Consider the following 20,236-nt stretch of genomic DNA (forward strand, 5'->3'; position numbering starts at 1 on the left):
AATTCATTATTAATTTAAACTCATTAACCACTGAACAATTAAATCGAATCACTTGGTTGATGTAGTTATATCTTTGAGATAGTTTTTTAGATGAACTCATTTAACATGGCATTTGAGCTAGGTTAATGGTTGCGATGCTGAAATTGAATTCAATCATCTTGCTAGGTGCGAGAGTGAGTAATTAAAGTTGTATAGAATCTCAAATCGCTCAAGTTCCATAAAGAAATGTGATTCAACACCATTCTTTGACCTAACTTTTAAGATGAGTTTAAAGTTCATTTAACATTTAAACTTTTTTTAAGGAATATAAGTTTAAACATGTAAAATATAGCTTACACCAAATAATTGTTGTAAAACAAATAATGTACTCCCTCTCTGTCCCATAATAAGTGATCCTTTTGTAAAAAAATATCGTACCAAAATAACCGACCCATTTCACTTTTCAATATAATATTAATTATTTTTTTCCACTTATAACTCTGATCAATACACTTATTTCATCATTCTCAATTCAATATATTCTACTTTACATTTATGATAATAGTAAATGAATCAATACTTGACAAAAATATTTAAAACCATTTTTCTTTTTCTTTCCTTTATACATTTTTGTGAAATGAGCAAATGGAATACTTAATTTAGGACGGAGGGAGTTACCCATAATTTTATTAAGAAATAATAATTTAATGATTTTTAATCAAAAAGATAATTGTAAAGTTTTGTATATATACTTATTTGTTGATTTCCATTCTATTTTTAAAATTTGATCCTGTGTTGTTTTAGTAAGAGAAAGAAATAAATATTATCCAAACAAAAATGAGGAGGAAAGAATTGTTGATTTCCATTCTATTTTTAAAATTTGATCCTGTGTTGTTTTAGTAAGAGAAAGAAATAAATATTATCCAAACAAAAATGAGGAGGAAAGAATTGTTGATTTCCATTCTATTTTTAAAATTTGATCCTGTGTTGTTTTAGTAAGAGAAAGAAATAAATATTATCCAAACAAAAATGAGGAGGAAAGAATAGAAGAAAGTGAGATGAGTAGCATGGCGTGTGGATGTTGGTACTACAACTACTGCTGTCCCCCACAGTCATCCTCGGTGCTGAAGCGTAGTCCTTCTACTACTCGTTCTTTGTTTGTTTGTTGTGTCTCTAAATCCAAATCCAAATCCAAATCCAACTTGAAGGATAATGATGATGAAATTGATAAATCGATAAAAGGATCAGGAACCACTGCTAGAGGTCGAAGATTACTAAGAATTCGACAAGATAAACAACAACGCGAACACGAACGCCTTCACAATTACCCTGCTTGGGCTAAGTAAGTATTAGTAGTTCTTTCTTTCTTTCTTTCTTATTATTGCATTATTGTATTTCATTTGAATTATATATATATATATGGTTTCTGAATGAATGAATAATAATAGAGTCCTTGAAGATGCTTGCAAAAACGACACTGAACTACGTGCTGTACTTGGTGATAGTATTGGCAACCCTCAACTCATGAAGGAACGAGTATGTTATCTTATCTTCTTTCTTACTTGCTACTTCCTTATTTTTCAATTCTAATTAAATTTAATGTGTTCCTTTCTTTCCTTCCAGGTGGAAGATAGAATTCGAAAAAAGGGTAAAGACTTTCGTCGCTCCAAAACTGGATCTGTTGTTGCCTCCAAAGTCACCTTTAGAGAGTATGTATTATCATAATAATTAATGTTTTTGCTTCTACTTCCATATCATCAAAATAGACCAAATCACCATATTCTAAATTTGTTCTCGCATTACTCTAATTATTATTTGTCATGGGATGCCTTTTGCTAGCAGCTTCAATCCACTTGATTCATATATCTGGTTTGAATTGTATGGATCACCATCTGATCGCGACGTTAATCTAATTGGCAGTGTATGTCTTTTCTTCTTTAGCTTTTCAATCTATATAATACATTCATCAAATCTTATTCTTTCATTCATGTCAATTAATTATTATACAGGTTATTCAAGCATGGTATGTCATGGGTCGACTTGGGGCCTACAATTCTTCAAACTTGCAGGTACTTGCCCCATTCATTCATTACATGCTTACTATCGTCAATTCCTCCCACTCACTTTCATTTGCTACTTCTTCAGTTCTTTTAGGTATGCCTTACCTTAATGAAATCATCAAATCTACTTTATTTTGGTTCCGTTGACTTGAAATTCCTCAAAATTCTGGCACCAATTTTGGTATTTAATTCAAATTTATAATGGAGAGAGCCAAGCAAGCATTGTAGTAGAGAGTGAAATTGAGACGCCCGAACCCAATTGGCTTATGAGTTTTATACACATGTACTTTTATAAAAGTACTAAATAGCAAATACCTCTTGGAATATTATAATTCTTACCAGTTTTGTAGTCTTTATGTTAGTAGATAGTAGTTTCAATTGGTTGTCCAAGTTGTACTAGGTACGGTTCATACTTGACCAAAATAATTAGTTCAAGTAAGAGTATTACAGTCGCGATCATAGCAGAGTATTCTTGTTTATTGATAACTAGGTAAGAGCTTAAGTAGCTTTCATGCTTCATATAGACAGGGAATATTACAATTAAGATTATTATTAGTTGTTATACCTTATTGGACTGAGCTTTTCATGCTTTCCCTCTTTTTGAAGTGTAGCTATATGATTGAAATTACATGTCTAGATTTCCTATTTGCATGTTTTTCTTAAAGAGAACTTTTACATTATGGAATAGCATGAGCTCAGTACTATAACTGTGAAAATTTCCTTACAAATTTTAGGAGTGAAGTTTATGTGTTGAGGTGACTTTTTGTGTGATGGTATAGTACATGCACGTTATTGTATTCGTTATGTAATTACATTTAACCATCTGACAGCACATGCTTACACTTACACGTTAGCGACAACTAGCTCGAAAATATTTTGGCGATTAGATTTGTATTGCTAATAATATCCATGTCTCTTCTGATACAAGTTCTAGGATCATTTTCTCTGCCTATCAGAATGTTTACAAAATAGCAAGAACAGCAACAATGGAAGACACTGTAAAAGTTTAATTAATTTTACTTTTTGGATTGTCTGATTGCTTCGGCTATATGTGTCATAGAATTATCATTCATTTTTAGTTTCCAACCTGTGTGTAGCTGCTCCCTTTTAACAAAGAATTGAAGTATCTTTTTAATTGATGGCAGATGTCAAATTCGTCAATGGAGTATGATCCTCTCTATGACTCAGATAAGGGTTTCAAAGTGATGCCGTCATCTTTCCATGATATCAGTGATGTTGAGTTCCAGGATAATTGGGGGCGTGTTTGGTATATTGTCTAAAACTCTGTTAGTCTTTTTAATAAGTGGTTTTATGACCTTGCAATGGACAGAGGTTGAAAAAATAGAATGATGCAGATTAAATTATTAACAACATTAACCACAATAAAATGCCTTTTCACTCTAGGAGGATCTGACAACATGGATTCTATGATATCATAAATCATGTCTAGTGACAAACTATTTAAACCTAAAACCTTTTTACTAGTTTAGCCTATAGTTTTTTGTGGTCTCATTTTTCCTCTAACTAATGGACTTTTCTCCATTTGATTTACTCTTCTTAGCGAGGCTTTTAGAGATCTTCTCCTCAGTACACACATGTCTAAATTACCTAGGACTAGTTTTGACCATCTTTTCTGAATAGGAGGCTACCCCAACTTTCTCTTCAAAGTAACCACTCCTGATCATTTAGTTTCTCCTTTATAGCTTTTATTGACTTTTCAATTATGAGTATACCATTCGGAAAAAGGCATTATCGTGGCATTGTCTCTTGGATATGTTTCGCAGGAACATGAAATAAAACCAAGCTCAGTGTTGCAGAGATGAGAGTATTACGATAGGCGAGTTATTACTTACAAAAAAAAAAGAAACAAGATTGTATCAAGAGAGAAACCACAAGAGAAAAAATAGGGTAGCTCCCAAAAGAGAAAGGATGCTAAAGTTGTGTCTTGTATTGTTTAGAGAGCGGGGAAAACTTGTTGAAACACCGGTATGAAGGATAGACCAGATGGAGAATAGTTCAATTGTTAGAGGTACAGGGAGACCCAGAAAAATTATTGGTCATATCATTAAAAAAGATGTATATTTAAATGGGATATCATTAGACTTGATTGGCAACAAAACATTGTGGATTATTTGATTCATATAATCAACTTCACCTAGTGGAAAAAACAAAGGCTTCGATGGTTGTCACCAGCTAAATAGGTATTGAAAAGGAGGGAATTTTTCTTTATTATACAATTTCTAGTAACTGAAAGTTTCAGAATTATAATTAAAGTTGTAGAGACTTAATAATTTAATACACAAACAATTAATAACAATGTCATTTAGTTAAATACATGACTGCAGTAGAATATGAAAACACGGTAGGATATATTTTCAATCAAAACTCATGTTGGTTCAATATGTTTAAGCTTTAAACAAATCGTACTTGCAGGGTGGACCTCGGTACTGCTGATTATTTTGCGATTGATGTGCTTCTCAACTGCCTTACTAATTTAAGCTCAGAGTAAGTTTGAATTACTGAACTACATGTAATAAAAATGTAAAGAATATATGTAATGTAACTATATGTCCAAGCGCGCATTTATTGTTTTTGTTATGCAAAAGTAATGATTGACCTTTCTCTGAATGGCAGATATCTTGGTATCCAACAAATTGTTTTTGGTGGTCGGTCCATGGGTGATTGGGAAGAGGGGATGACAAACCCTGAGTATGGTTACAAGTACTTCAAGATATGAACAGGGACTGGATGCAGTTCATCCCTTCCACTCGATTTTGGTTTAAAAAATGATATAAAGAGGTTCGGTAACAATATGCATTGATAAGAATATGCCCTTGGATGAGATGGTTTGTTTAACCCTCTTAAGTTGTGCTTGGTTGCCACTTGCCCGATAGGATTTTCGTACCGTATGGAGCCAGAAGCCTTGAGATTCAACTGCGTTTTGTTGTGACTGACATTAGAAATAATAGATTTAGTGATGAGAATAGAATAGGAGTGGCTTGTGAAACTTTTTCCATTTCAAATCTGATATTAAAATGGTGTATCAAAATATAGGTAGATTTATCATTAAATTAGTTTGATGCTTTGGTGGTATGAGATGTAAAACAAGCATATTCAGTACTTAGTAATGTTTGTTATATTCTGGATTAAATTATGTTATCTTGTGGCCACAAAAAGGTGCACCATACTAAAATGTGGTGTACCGATAATTGCAATATGCCTCCTCAAGTGAATATTTTCATAATAGTGTGAATATCAATATTTTATCAAGTTTTGAATGAAATCCGATACGAAGAACAATTGGGAAACTGCAAGAATCCTGAGGGAAGAAGAGGAGAAAGTTAATTGAATTGTTATTATGATGATCTCATTCATTTCTCTTGTGCTCTATGAGAAAGTTTGTTACAATTCCCTTCTTTTGGAGAGAAATATTCTACCTTACCCCATTATACCTGCCAACTCAACAGAGCAAAAACAGTAATAAAAAAAAGGAGAATGGCATATGCAGAACATCATCATGCAATGTTGCCAAATAAACATGAAAATTAAAATGACTATAGCTAGATAATGATACTCCCAAACCATAAGCTAGAATGTATTACTAAAGTATGAGAGTACTTTAACGACCACCTTTGCTGACTTGTGCATTTTGACTTTAAAAAGAAAAATATATTTTTGGTACTCTAATCTAACCTCGCCTTCAATGTCAACCACTTCGTTGCCAGAAAATCGTAAAACCCAAACCAACATTTCATTTTCAGCAACATATTTTTATTATTTTGAAGAAATGCAACATATTACTTTCCCTTTGCGGATGTACTATTGCTTTAAGAAAAGGCAACCTTAAACTTTAAATTTCTCAAAACGGCAAGATCTAAAAGTGCCAAACTAACGACAGCTACCAACACTCTTAAATTGCAAACACAAACAATATTGAGCCAACCATACGCCAGCTCAGTTGTGAGTGACGTTTTGTTTAATAATCCAATGTTTATTCCCCTTATATGAAACTTATGATTATGAAAATTTGGCTATTTTCGTATGAGAATTGCTATTTTTACAAAGTCACAAATGAAAGAGAAGAAATTAACATTTTGCTATTTAAAAAAAAATAAAAAAATAAAAAAACTGTTTAGTCCAGATTTGGCAGAAATTATGACCGTGTGTATTGGTGAAAATCAACAGAAGATAATAAGTCATGTGTTTCGTTATTTGGGTATTCGTAAGAACAAGCATTATCCTCTTTGTATATAGTGAATCCGACAGATTAGTCTGAATAAGAATATAACAAGAGACCTCCTTTTGTTATAATAACAAGATTAATAAAATAAAACAAGGCCACCGCAAGGCATATAATAGTTACCGGGACAAAGTTGTCGATTCATTTCCTACGTTATATACGACACTAATCCATAGTAATATAATAGTTACCGAAGGCATTGAAAGAAATCATACAATGATTTGTAACAGAGAGAAATATGAACGGGGCCACAGTCTCATACAATCACGCCTAACCTAAGGCACTAAAACAATAAATAACAACAAATTTTCAACTAAGATTAGATCAGTATCAGTAGTAGCATTGTCCCATATTAGGTTAGTTGTTGACGGGAGTGAGATCTCCACATTAAGCTTATAAACAGAACTGTGCAAAACTAATCTATCAGCAAAGGGCAGCACATCACATCAGCTCAACTCAGCTCTGGTTTCCGTGTGTATGTTGAAGAATTAGCAGTATCAGACTATCAGTGCCGCCACTTGTCATCATCACTCTTGAGATTTAACATCAATAAATAAATGTACATACATGATTTGATGACAAAAGACAACGCATCAAACTCTTGATGACTTGTGTAGAGATTTTAAATCTTTGAGATGCACAAAAAACCTCTACAGGCACCAATGTAACTTGAGCAGCAAGACTAATCTAATACAGTCAGAGTCACGACACATCCTGAAGTGCCAGATTCAACTCGTGTGCAGATTTTGCAATTGATCCTCCTCTTCTATAGATGAAAGGCAAATAAAGTGGAAATTAACATTAGAAATTATATATCATCCTAATACATTATTTCCTGATTATTTTTAGCACAAAGTATTTATATTTTTTCTGCTTTCAAAATCTATAACTTATATAGAGATACCAAGTTTTAGCATAGCTAAATTATTTCATTTATTCATTTACAATTTTATCCTTTTTTATCTAATCATATAACTAATTGTTTAAATAATTGCATAAACTTGTTTCCCCAAGATGAGTACGTTAGTGCCCCCATATGCATGCTAGTATTAAATAACATGAATTTAAGCCAATCGCATAAAATAAAAAACATTTAGCATTACACCCATTCAGCACCGCCAGAATTGACTGAAACAAAAGGGGAACTGATAAACATGTACCTCATTAGAGAAGGTAGGAAACCTTTGACTTTTTCGAGCTCTACAAAGCAGACGTTGCAGCGCTCTAGCCTGGATCTCATTAACAATAAAAAATTAATTAAATTGTGTAATGGAATATATAAAAAGTAAAATAAAATAAGTCATGATTATGAACCTTTTCTCTGCTTCAATATCAACACCAACAGAGGGTTTAGCTGATAGCGTTGAATAGATTACTGAACCAAATACTCTGACCAGGTTCAATAACATTTCCACGGATATAGATAGATGTCTACAGATATGTGAATACCAGAACTGTCAGCATAGAACCGAATCTATAAAATAAAATACTATAAAGTGAACTATCAATTTAGTCTCAAAATTGAAGGTTTGGGCAATTTGGTCCTCAAAAATAAAGAAATCGCAAAATAATCAATTTTAGAAACTACCCATTTTCTCCTACTTTGATAACTTGCTTGCTACTGGCTGTAACTTTAGCTAAATATGATAACTTCGCAAAACAAATTGTTATAGCTGCTTCCTTATTATAACAGTAAAAGAGACAACATTTACCTATCCATTTCACTTTGCAAAAGGTCGGTAAGAAGTGGCAGAAGACCTGTACATAAGTCAAGTGTGACCATATCAATTTTCTCCATTATAATGCTAACAACATCAGCAATCACCTGGAATAAATACAATTAAGTTAAATGAATTATTAGAACTCAATATTTGCAAAAAAAAATAAAATATGCATCAAATTTGTTTATACCATAAAAGAGAACACAAAAATTGAGAAGTTGTAAAAACAGAAAACAAGCAACTCAAAATGCTTACAGCATGATCGCCCATCTTTGCCATCGTGCTAATGACCTCTGTAACATCATTTCTTTCCCAACGTCTGAAGACAACCTGAAATATAATGGTTTCAAAATTCAGCAAATCTTTGAATGGTAGTAGGCATTGCTCAATTACCAAAATTACATTTAAATTGTTCTCTAGAGGACAATTTTTTGTTAAAAGAGTGCTTTTTGTATAAAACCATGTTATTTTGCATGTTGAGGAAAATCCTTCAGAGCTAAATATTTGATGTTTGGTCTTTTAAGCTATAATATAAAGCGGCCTTCTTAGGTTATTTGTGGTACTTGACTAAAGATTTTTTGAAGGATTTCTTCTTTCAATAAATAAACAAATTTATTAGCAAATATTGCTTTGAAAACGTTTTAAGTCTTGAGCACACCAGTTTGTTTGTGATTTATACTGTAAGAGGACACTGTAGGACATAGAATATCATGAATATTTTCAAGAGTATCTTGGATGGTCTCGAAGGATGGAAGGAGGGATTTCCATACATCATTAATCATTATTTGTTCTCTTGTTCAATTAAAAAGTCCAGTATTACTGTAAATACAGGCTATTGTTTTGTCTTCCGTAGCACATCATTGAGCAACGTATGTCAATACTAATAGTATATACTATGAGTTTCTTTCACAAAAAAAAAAAAAGTATATACTATGAGTTCTTTCTTTTCACCCACCTAAATTCCTATAATTTCAACAGATACATTGTCTTCCGATCTTGTTCTTCTCTACTAAATTATGTTCCCCTATCAGATATCATAAAAGAAAAGAAAAAGGACGCGGAAGCAAGTCATGTCCATCCGGGTTGTCGTCCTACAACCAACTTGTTTGGCGTTTAATATCATGCCAAGACTCATTATACAAGTAACAGAAAGCCAATACAAAAGTAATAAAAAGTTCCAAGGACACAGAAAACTAATCATAAAAATTAACAAATCCAGTCATCAATACCTTCAACTTGGATGAACGGTTCTGCATTGAACTGATAAATGCATCGTGTTGTTCCATTAAATCAGCAATAGAATCTTCATCGCTAGCAGAAACTGTGGCCTTCTCAGTGGATATGGAATGTGTTCTCTGTATAACAACCAGGGATGAGTAAACAGGTGGAAATGATACAAGGAAAAAGCAAAATAAAGCTGCCTCCTCAATATAATTGCATCAAACATGAAATTGCTTCTGAATCCGTGAATTTTCCAAAGTTCAACACAACTGTATTATTAACATGTAACAAATATTGGCAGGTAGAAACATGCAGAAGTGGTCCCCGTGAGCTTAGTTCAATTGGTAGGGACAATGTATTGTCAAATGTAGGGACGATGCCTATTAAATTTGAAAAAACATTTTCTGTTTTCAGAAACACTTTGTTTCTTGTTTTCAAAGATTTGTATAGGACTCATTTGAGTTGAGAAGATAACAGAAGTCATTCTCACTATTTCCAACACATCCCTTTAAGAATAGGAAACAGTGAAAACAAGGTGTCACTTGTGTAATTGTTTGAGAAACAGAAAATGCTTTTAAGATGAGTGCTAGAAATACACTCTCTTTCCAACACATTATATCTTATTGGATGAAATTAATGTAGGTCTCACTTAGTGTGGGACGCCTTTTAAAATGGTGGGAGTGGGACCCGTATGAATTTTATTCAATAAGAGAGAAAGGGTTTGAAAAAGAGTGTGTAGCTAGAGCTTTTGTTATAAACAAAGTTCGGAAGTATTAGAGCAAACTCATCCCTGAAAAAAGCCTTGAGTCCTACAAAGGCCACATTTCTAGGAGAAGTGACACTAGACTACCCCCTCGAATCAACCCATCACACTAGACAAAGTGGCCCAATAAAAGACCAAAGGGGTGGTCGCAATTAAGGTAGTTTGTCCAACATACTTGTCACACCAAACCATGTTGTATGGACGATGTGGGCAGCTCAACAATAAATCTATGACAGATTCTGATAATATCAAAATATTTGGACTTGGTCTAACTCCACCCCACGAAACTTGCATGGAAGCTGTGTACTGCTCAAGCCTTATAAGCACTACAAAGGTCATATTTCAAGACAATTAAGGATTAAGCCTACTCCCTCAACCCAACACACAAAAGATGTTGTACCGTTGCAATGACGGCAGACAATGCAACCCAATAAGGCAATAACAGACAGCAGGGGTGGCCGCAATTAAAGTGAATTTTCTGACAACCTCAAATCTAATAGAAGTAGAAGAAAATAAAATAAAATAAAATGAGAATGAAACAAAATAAGAAACAGTATAGTACCCCACTGAAAGGAAGCACATGAACTGATGGTGTCCTCCCATGAGAAATTCTGTGTCTAGGTTCCTCAAAATTAAGAGAGCGTTCCCTCTTTTCCAAAGTGAGAAGTGAGCGCATTCTCCCTATATAATTTAAAGAGCATAAAAATAAGAAACCATTTATATTAATAAATAATGATATAATCATTATTAACAATTAAAAGATACCTCGTTTCTGTACTTCAATAGAACATCCATCTCTGTTCAGTTTCTGGCCCCCGCCTTCATCTGTCACAAGACAACTCAAAAATTAGTAATTCACCATCCAAGAGAACAAAAGATTTCCAGATTTTCACGAACAAGCACCCAACAATCAATCATTATAACATAATAACAAGGTCAGGGGGACCTTCGCACTTTTTGGGACATTAGGTTGAATGGGTTGGTTTAATTAAGTTTATATTTTGTCTCACTATTGCCTTGTGTTTACTGTCCTTGTTAATTCACATAAGATTAAAACAGCTACATGCAGGACTCCAAAGAGAAGCCATCAGCACAACAGTTTCCCATAACATTTTGAAGAGCTTTGATACAGCCCTAGCCATTTGTATCAAGCAAGTCACTTTACAGAGTTAAAGGCTTCCTGCAAGTTAATACTGTCTAAAAACCTATGTTTTAAATTATAATCAGCATGTTATAATAGAAAGAAAAAAAACAGCATATTATCTTTGGATGATAGAATGACTGACAAAACAAGTCATCCTTTTCACAACAAGACATGCTCACGGTGGCCCAATGTATAGAAGCAGAATAGCTTGCCAGACAATTAAGGATCAATATATGTCATTGCAGTTTGGTGTTTCTCTTCATAGAATGGAAATCGCTTGTATATAGAAGCTATATTTTTAATACACACTGACATGTCGAGCAATCTAAATTTATCTGTAGCAAAATTATTTTCCAACTCAGACACAGACTTCTGTTACTTTCTTTTTGTGAGTAACACCAGGAACGCTTTCTGGCTCAGACACATGAAATATATTACTATTGAAAGAGAAGATGCCTTTCAAATTCTGTGAAAAACAAGAAATATATTACCAGTTATATTATTTTCTCAGATCACAGTTTGGTGATTTCTCATAGATGAATATTCAGTGAAATTGTAAGAGCTAAAGTATTGAACTTCTCTACTGGAAAATGATTGTATTGAATTTCTGTTACAATTACAATTGAGGCCAATCTATTTATAGATTGCCTTTAACCAGTTCTCGCCGGTGAAGAGTGGTTGACTGACTGACAAATGTCAGTCAGTTAGTTACAAACAGAACTGAAACAGTTAGGGTGGTTACAAGTGTTTTATACACTGTGGGAGAGTCTACAAGCTCTCATGAGCTTTAGTTAAGTTAGATCAGCTTTAACCTTTAATACCAGTGAAGAAACTAATTCGCTTAAAAGCTTGAAGTCACTTGGTACTTAAAAATGGTTTCATGAGGCAATACCACACATGAAAGTTTGCCAAGTGTAGATAAAGCACATGCTCAACCCTGTACTTTTTTATACAGAATCACCTGTAACTAAGGTTTTTGGATCCCCATTGGGTTCACCGTAGTACCCCGAAGGGTTTTTGGACAGTCAATGCCAATGAGACGTATACTTAGGTTGGCAGCATAGACACACAAGAAATAATCGTCAGGTTTTTCGACCTCCCACTCTTTCTACCATGATTCTGGAAATGTGACATGCAAGGACTTAAAAAAAAAAATTACACTAACAATACAATTAAGTAGTTTATTACCTTGAGTTGAGCTTACAGAAGCAGGCAAATTATTTTTATCAGAAAAACCACTTAATTCGCTACCCTTAGAAGCTGCAAATTCTGTCACATGAGAGAAAGGTGGCTTATCCCCATCATCTCTGTTGTTTGTAAATTTACGTATATCCACTGCCTTCGACTGCAAAGATAATGGCATTGTTGTTCCAGCAACACCAACTTCTTTTCTAGAATCAGCTACAGGCTCTGGCCTAGTGCTAGTTCTGGGGACAATAACAGGTATAATATCTGATCTATTGATGAGTGGAACACTTGACGTTGTATGTGATTTCAAAGAACTCCTTTTCTGAGCGGTTGAATTAAGCACTGCTGTTGAACCACCAGAGACTGTTTTTGAACTAGAATTAGAATTTATCCTTTGAGGAGTACTTGGTGCACTTCCTGTGGCTTCATGCAATAATAAGTCAAGTAATGAGAAGTTTTGGCCATAAGCATATTTAGAACAATAGGAACCAAAAAAAGATGGATTAAACAAGCAATTAATCAAAACAAATGCCTAAAAGCAAATGAAAGATTTATAAAAGGAGAAAAGATATATACATGCCAAATATTTTCCATCCTTCAAGGTGTCTGAATCTTGAGAAACTGACAACCTTCCAAGAGATCTTGTTTCCTTAAGTAATGGATCCGGATTTTGTGAAACAGATAGCCTAGCCTTGGCTGTGATTTCGTTCAATACAGTCGTATTTCCACTTGAGGATTTAGATTCTGAATGGCCATTTAGTTGGTTCATACTATTGAGTGCATATGGTTCTATTCGCTGGACAAGATGTCAGAAATGTAAAAATGACACATTAGCATCAAATAGTATCAAATACAACCATTACTGTAAGCGTAAGTAATTTCTCTGAAAGATAAATGCATCTACCGAGATGTCCACGACCCAGACTCCAACGCAACTTTGATTGTATGAACAGCCAAGAAGTTTTCCTTCATGAACATTAAGATCTGACAATCTAGACCAACCAACTTCTACCATATCATGGCACCTTATAGGTTCCCAAGAGAAAACCTAAACAAAACCAAAAAGAAAAGTTACCTTAATAGATAGTGATCTCACATAATCAACTAAAAGAGGAGCTTACCTTCAAACTCTCATGCAAACCACATAGTAGGGTCCTCCCGTCAGGACTGAAAGTAAGAGACCGTACTCCAGTCGTCTGAAATACAAATATACAAAATTTTTATATTTCAATTAAACCAAAATTAACTTTAAATGTCGATTTTAAACTCGTCCAGGAGAAATTAGTAAAATTGCTGTAACAGAAAGTACCTCCGGACCAGCTGAACCAATAAGCTCAAAAGTTTCAAGGTCCCAAAATTTAACTGTCCTATCAGCAGAGCCTGTGCATGGGAAATATATTAATGAAATAAAAATTACAATTGATTTCATTCGATTAAAGAAAAGGGAGGAAAATTATAAAAAAGAAAACAACACAAGAATCCAGCACTAAATGTGATGTAATCGTGTAAATAAAATAACCTAGAATTGACAACAAACAGATGTGTCTGCTAGGTAAGCCAAATTGGGTTGCTTGCTGTTGTAAGATATGTTAAATTTTGTGATTGCATTTGGCAATTAAATTATAATTCTAATAGAAATTGGCAAAGATGGCTATAAAAAAATAACATCATTTTATGCACAAATTCTAGCAAACATTTCACTCACAAGTTCTCTCTTTGTTAGTGGACTTTTCTGGCTATCTCACAAAGCTTGACGCCTTGACCCCAACCATCCCAAATGCAATCTGGCTTTAATGCCTTGTCTATCCCACATTCAGTCTAACCCCAGCACCACCAAATTCAAATCAGTCCCGGCTGTCCTAAATTGGTGATAAACTTAATTGGAATTCATACTAGCTAGTAGCCTCCAAATGTGAATTGCACCATAAGTGATTCCTTCCATCATCAATGAGTCATCCTCTAATGAATTGTCCATAGTTGTGGCACACTACTCGCAGATTCAATTTCATTATTTTAAGTTTTTAACTGCCCTAAATTTTCTTGAAGTTTAAGGCTTCCTAATTTATTTTTATTTTTTTTGGTTGCTAAAGGCTTCCTAATGTTGTTCTTGGTGGATTTGGGGAATTTCAGTTCTCACTGTATAGCAGCTTGCTAGGAAATTTCAACTAATGATCATTCCAGCAAGTCTTTTCTTCCATAGTTACACAACACCCCAACCAGCTCTTCACATTGTGATCATTCGAACCATCTTGTTGAGTTGTCTTTCCAACAATGCCTGTCTCTAATACATCTCCAACTTCCATTAGTTGCCCGCACATATTATATATTTATTTTAACAGTTTATTATTTGTAATAAGCTTAATGCTTAATGAGCTTTGGCTTGAGCAGGTGTTAGAATATACAAAAACTATCCCATAATCTTAAGGCTGTATCTTGAGAAATTAAGAATATCTTGGATAACCTTTCAGGATTGGCATTCATATTTCTTTATGTTTCACGATTTGTTTCCTAATTTAATTAGGATAAGGAGTATAGAATTATCAGGATTAGTTTTTTTGTTGAAGATTAGGAGTCTAGTATTAGTATGAGTAAGGTGTGATGCTTAGGTTTTCCAATAGGGTTAATTATGTTTCTGGTCCCTATAAAATAGCGACCTTGTAAGTTTAGTCCCTACTTAATTTTAATAGCATTTTTAGTCCCTAATTTTGTTTTTCTGCACTGAGTATTAGTCCCTACTCAATTCAAATTTGTTTAATTTATGCTTAAACTCTTAAATTTTTGAACAATTTTTTGTAGACATGTTTAGAACATTACTAAAAGTTCGTCCGCAAAAAATTATCGCAAAATTTGATTTCTACATCCAGATTTTATTACTTTTTATCTTTAGCTTTTGTCGTTTTAAAAAATTCATATTTAATTCATTTCATGTCAGAAAATTTTAAATTTTAGTAAACGAACCTTTCATAGTGTTCTAATCTTGTCTCAAAAAAATGGTTCAAAAATTTAAGAGTTTAAGGATAATTAATCAAACTTTGTTTTAGCAGGGACTAAAATTATAAGTAAATTTTTTTTTATAGGGACTAAAAATGCTATTAAAATTAAGTAGGGACTAAACTTACAAGGTCGCTATTTTATAGGGACTAGAAACATAATTAACCCTTTCCAATAATTACTATTAGAACCCTTTAATCTAAAACTCGCAACTTCAGCAAAAACAGAGTGAAAACAATGTAGCATTTTAATAGCAACTAATAAAACCATATCAATTAAGAATGAATATAAAAAACAAACCAAACACCATTACTTGTCAAGACACTTACTGTTTTGATTTCATTACAAATTACTAAAAAAGTAAGACTAACCTGTTGCTAGTAGAAACTCGCTGGGATGAAAATCTATACACTGGATCTGGCCCTCATGAGACTTGAAATCGTGCAAGAGTTTTCCCGCAGTCAGATCCCACAACTACAAATTGTATACATTATTATAATTTATGTAAGTTTAAGGAAAACACTCATTCACAGGTGAAGCGACGGTACAGCCATATCACAATCCATTTAAATATTAAGATAATACAATACAAATTATGCACCAAGTAAATGACGGATTAGTCAAGTACATGATTTCAAGAAGTCACATACCAGTGTCAATAAAGATTAGATAACTCATTTCAAAACATTATGATTTGTGACAGCAAAAATAGTTAGAATTAAAATTGATTAGATAAGAGAGAAAGCTAACAACGCGATAAGAGTGAGGACAATATATCTTCCAAAACAAGGAGGGTAAAAAATATTTGTAAAAAACAGACTTTAGAATGTAGCAAGGCTGTTCAATCGACATGCCAAGAGGAGAAACAGCCATTAGTCAAACACCAATTAGAGGCCAGTAAATAGAAACCTATCCTAAAGAAGGCTCGTGGCAAAGGATTCAAAATAAATGCAAGCATTCCCCGCCGAGCAAACCCACCAAATGATTATATAGACAGCATGCAGTCTTAAGCCTATTTATTATTGGCAAACCTCTTATAAAGAGCTGAGCAATATTGAGGGAGAAGGTCCAAAGAAACTTTTTTTGTTTGGAATATGAAAGGTGAAGTGATAGGCGTCAACAAAACCATTCTATACTCCCCTATGGGGCAGCTAACTCAAATCCACAAACACAACTATGGTGAAGAGGAAAGGAGAAGGAAAGTCATCTTGCCTAGCTTACAAGAATTAGATTCCCATCCACACACTCCATGAAAATGACTTGACAGAGTTTCAGGTGTAATAACAATATAGAAGAGTGGGAGAATTCAAGAGAAGAGTGTTTGTGAGGAATCGTAAATGAATACTCTGATTCTGGTGAGCTACAATACAGCTTATGTAGTAACTATGCTGGCCTGCTGACTCGGCACATTATTTTGTGCAAGAGTGACCATGTCAATCAATAATGACTTAGCCTAGCTATCCTCTGATAGATCTAACTGCCTGGCAGCTACAGATTCAACTGATCTGTAACTCACACCATGTAAACATAAACACTACATGTATTCAGAAAGAAAAAATATAATGATACAAATTCTTTCAATTCTCTCTTATTTTCTAGCGCTTTCCCTCATTTCCTCACCTAGTCACCTGCTTACGAATATTATGGTCGCCTTTGAATTTTCTCTGTCTTTGGAGGGCATCCATCATCGTCATGTATAAATCTTGATGCGCATTTTTGTTTCATTCAGATGTCTTCATTGTATCCTCCCCAACAGGACATCCAACAGTTCTTAATTTTGATTATTTGAGACAGCATTATTACTTTTTCATTTTTAGTTACTATACAATAATAACTATTATTTCAGTATTTCTTGGAAACTTTCACAAAGTGTTGAAGGGTGACTCTTAAGAAAGTGGGTTTCAGCAACCAGATAATAGAGAAATGCAAATATATTTATGTCAATTGATTACAACAGCCTTGTTATGGAATCTGACTCCACTAATATCATGAAAAAGGAAAGTAATTCTAACCTTCACAGTATTGTCTTCTCCACCTGACACAACCCACCGTCCATCTGGGGTAAACCGAATTGCATTTACCCCTCGAGTGTGACCCTTGTATGTATGAATACAACCCTTCTTTCTGATGTCCCATATCTTAAGATTGGTGTCCAGAGAACCAGATGCAAAGAATTCTCCAAAAGGATGGAAGTCTACTGATGTACAGTTGGACCTATGACCCGTAAGAGTACGAACAACTACCAAAGAAACATAGCAAGTCATCAGCTTGAGCAAAAAAGTCGTGGTAAAAAAATTGAATAAGTTTTATGAGACTACTCAGATCTCTTTTCATCAGTATAGTTAAAGGAAATGGCAAGCAACAACATACTCTTTGCCTCCTCTAAGTCCCAAAGTTTAATAGTACCACTTGCAGCTCCAGCAGCTACCAACACTTCAGACGAATCAAAGTTTACAGAGTCTATTCCACTTGAGTGTCCTGACAGACTCTGCAAAAGGTGAAAAACTCTACTGAAAATAAATACATAAAAATATATTCCCTCTAGTCACTACTATACCAACAAATGTAAGAAGATAATATCAGTATCATTCCTAATTATCTCAAGAAACAAAAACTCAAAAGCATAATATGTAAGAAACCAATCACTTGTAAATTCCAAGGGGACACTATGGCATTGATTTCAAGTTTTGTAAACTCATACCATCAGGAATAATATTCCCGGGTATATATAAATTTATAATAATGGGATTCCTATTCCTAGGTATTTTTTTATTAAAAAAACAAGTGTTTGCCAAACTTTTATAACATTCCCAAGGTATAAGGTGGTTAGAGGAATTAAAAATAAATTTATATATAAATTTCACTCCCACCTCATGTAAATCTATTTTCACACCCACTCACTTGGGAATGTTTTCATAGGAATGTAGGCACTATTTTTCTCCTAAGAATCTTTTATGCTAAGTTACGAATAATTTTTTGTTTAGGAATACATATTCCTTACCCAATATATTCTGAGGAATGTGATTAGATTAATTGAAAAAAAAAAAAAAAAACATCCCAATACTTCAGCATTGGGTACCAGTATCGGCTTAAAAGTCCAAGGTTCAATCTCACTGGGCCTGGGCAGGGTGGGATTTATAGAAAGGGACTAGCACCCCTGTAATGTTTTTCATTGATTGAACCAAGAAAAATAGCAGAATCCTAATTCTTTGAACTTCTAAGAGAGGAAATTTTTCATGCTTCATGAAAGAAACACCTTGGAGAAGCCAAAATGGCAACAGAACAAGGAGAACATTTTAGCCTCGGTTTTTTTTTTACATGTTTACATTTCATTCCAGGCCCCAACCAACTGCACAGAACCTTAGCAGTGCATGCATAATCATAATAACTTGCAAACCTACTTCCTCTCTAAACATAAAAACTGAATGATCTCGAATTGCTCAAAGTTCATAGCACATGCCCACATCTAACAAGATATAATTATTAGTTTAAAGAATATAGTCCCCAGATGGACACATATCAGGTGGACGATACACTACACGAACAGAGGTAAAAAGCAAAAAAATATCACTGCATAAGATTGACCCTGTGCAAAAGAAATAGAAATGCAGATGATATGACTAACATGTTCAATATGAGTGAACTCAACTCAATGCTACCTTGAAAATTTCTCATACAAAACAATCCAAACACCATGTTTCTCTTTCAATCCTATGTTGTCAATAGCAGCACATTGTGGGAAGATTGCAGTGGGGTGGTGCAGAGCAGTGGCTAGCCACCCCCAGACAGAATAAAGTTGCTGCAATTGCAGTTGCATTTGTACTTTGCGCCTCAGATTCAAATTGGGTTTTGGGATAGTGGCACTGCTACAGGAGTGTGATAGGGTTAGGGGTTTGAAAACATAGATTCCCTTAAAATTGAGTCATTACTCATTACATGGCAGTTTTAGGGTTTTCTCATATGTCACTGCAGCCTTTTACATCTGAGTTGTACTCGAGAGACATTCGTCACAGTTTTCTCCCTACTTAATTTGGTCTCTTACTAAAAATTAGTTTGACTGATTATGACAAAGATACTAATTTGTCCCCAATTTGAAAATGTTAAAGGAGTAATTTGGTATTAATTTTTTTGTCGGTGAGAAATTGGGTAAAAATAGCAATTAGAATAAAAATTTAAAAAAGACGAGGAGAGGAGAGGAGAAAAGAGGAAAACTAACCAGGATAGCATTAGGTTTACCAATAGCCCAAAGATTAACCTTATGATCTTCCCCACCAGTAACAAGAACCCTACTTGATTTTCTACCAATCTTAAGACAATTCACAGCAGAAGCATGTGCCACAAATTCCTCTATACATAACACGTCAAGGACAAGGACAACCAATAATAATTAAAAAGAAATAAAAAACTAGAAGAAACAAATGAAGGAAGGATACGTAGTTTGTAAGCGCGTTTGGTAGTCATTGCAGTCTGTTTGAGAAAATGAAAACCCTAGAAAACATTCGATTTCAGTTTAACAGATCTAAGATTTTCAGATCCAATTAGTGTGATCCTGAAATATTTGGAGTAGGAGTAAATGCGTTGTGTAATAGATCAAAATGGAGAAAGAAGATGAAATTTGAAAATGAAACACTAACTTGGAGTAGCAGCAGTAGTAGTAGTAGTTACGGTGAAGCGAGCGAGAGAGAGAGAGAGAGAGGGATTGTTGCTTGGGAGTTGTAGATTTCGTAAAGCAAAGTGCAGTGTGTTGGAGTGAAGCGTAATGCCAGCAGCGAGTGAGGGTTGAAATTCGCCGTCAATCAAACGGCGGTCACCAGAGGATCTGAGAAGAGTGGAGACTGAAACTCAGAGAGAGTAAAAAGACGCTTTCACGATCTATGACTGTTCATCAGTAATGATAATAATGCTTCATTGCTTGCTTATGTTCAAATT

The 20,236-nt window shown here is 34.1% G+C and overlaps 2 protein-coding genes across 5 annotated transcripts; one reads left to right on the forward strand and one right to left on the reverse strand.

Moving 5' to 3' along the window:
• The first annotated feature begins 996 nt into the window (after window positions 1–996).
• Window positions 997–5,190, forward strand: LOC146911787 (structural maintenance of chromosomes-like protein, putative (DUF3531)). Of its 2 annotated transcripts, none has more exons than XM_085717814.1 (8): window positions 997–1,321; window positions 1,428–1,515; window positions 1,603–1,688; window positions 1,819–1,900; window positions 1,989–2,048; window positions 3,185–3,306; window positions 4,473–4,544; window positions 4,674–5,190. In XM_085717814.1, the coding sequence occupies exons 1-8, from the start codon at window positions 1,038–1,040 to the stop codon at window positions 4,774–4,776; spliced, it is 897 nt and encodes a 298-aa protein (XP_085573940.1). In that variant the 5' UTR covers window positions 997–1,037; the 3' UTR covers window positions 4,777–5,190. The 2 variants fall into 2 exon arrangements, with proteins under 2 accessions (XP_085573940.1, XP_085573941.1); XM_085717815.1 differs by having other exon boundaries at window positions 1,822–1,900.
• A 1,208-nt stretch (window positions 5,191–6,398) lies between these two features.
• On the reverse strand, window positions 6,399–20,236 carry LOC146911788 (katanin p80 WD40 repeat-containing subunit B1 homolog KTN80.4-like). Of its 3 annotated transcripts, none has more exons than XM_085717817.1 (19): window positions 19,942–20,236; window positions 19,741–19,795; window positions 19,524–19,654; window positions 17,678–17,795; window positions 17,320–17,546; window positions 15,679–15,781; window positions 13,626–13,696; window positions 13,438–13,512; window positions 13,221–13,364; window positions 12,893–13,112; window positions 12,317–12,739; window positions 10,750–10,809; window positions 10,547–10,665; window positions 9,230–9,355; window positions 8,256–8,330; window positions 7,992–8,104; window positions 7,594–7,710; window positions 7,440–7,508; window positions 6,399–7,045 (listed from the first exon to the last, which is right to left on the reverse strand). In XM_085717817.1, exons 2-19 carry the CDS (start codon window positions 19,766–19,768, stop codon window positions 6,982–6,984), a joined length of 2,283 nt encoding a protein of 760 aa, XP_085573943.1. In that variant the 5' UTR covers window positions 19,769–19,795; window positions 19,942–20,236; the 3' UTR covers window positions 6,399–6,981. The 3 variants fall into 3 exon arrangements, with proteins under 3 accessions (XP_085573943.1, XP_085573944.1, XP_085573942.1); XM_085717818.1 differs by having other exon boundaries at window positions 6,399–7,042; window positions 19,741–19,856; XM_085717816.1 differs by having other exon boundaries at window positions 19,741–19,856.

This window comes from Medicago sativa, chromosome 6, assembly GCF_051527215.1.
Source record: "Medicago sativa cultivar Bolivia chromosome 6, Bolivia_mono, whole genome shotgun sequence".
Lineage (NCBI taxonomy): Eukaryota > Viridiplantae > Streptophyta > Magnoliopsida > Fabales > Fabaceae > Medicago > Medicago sativa.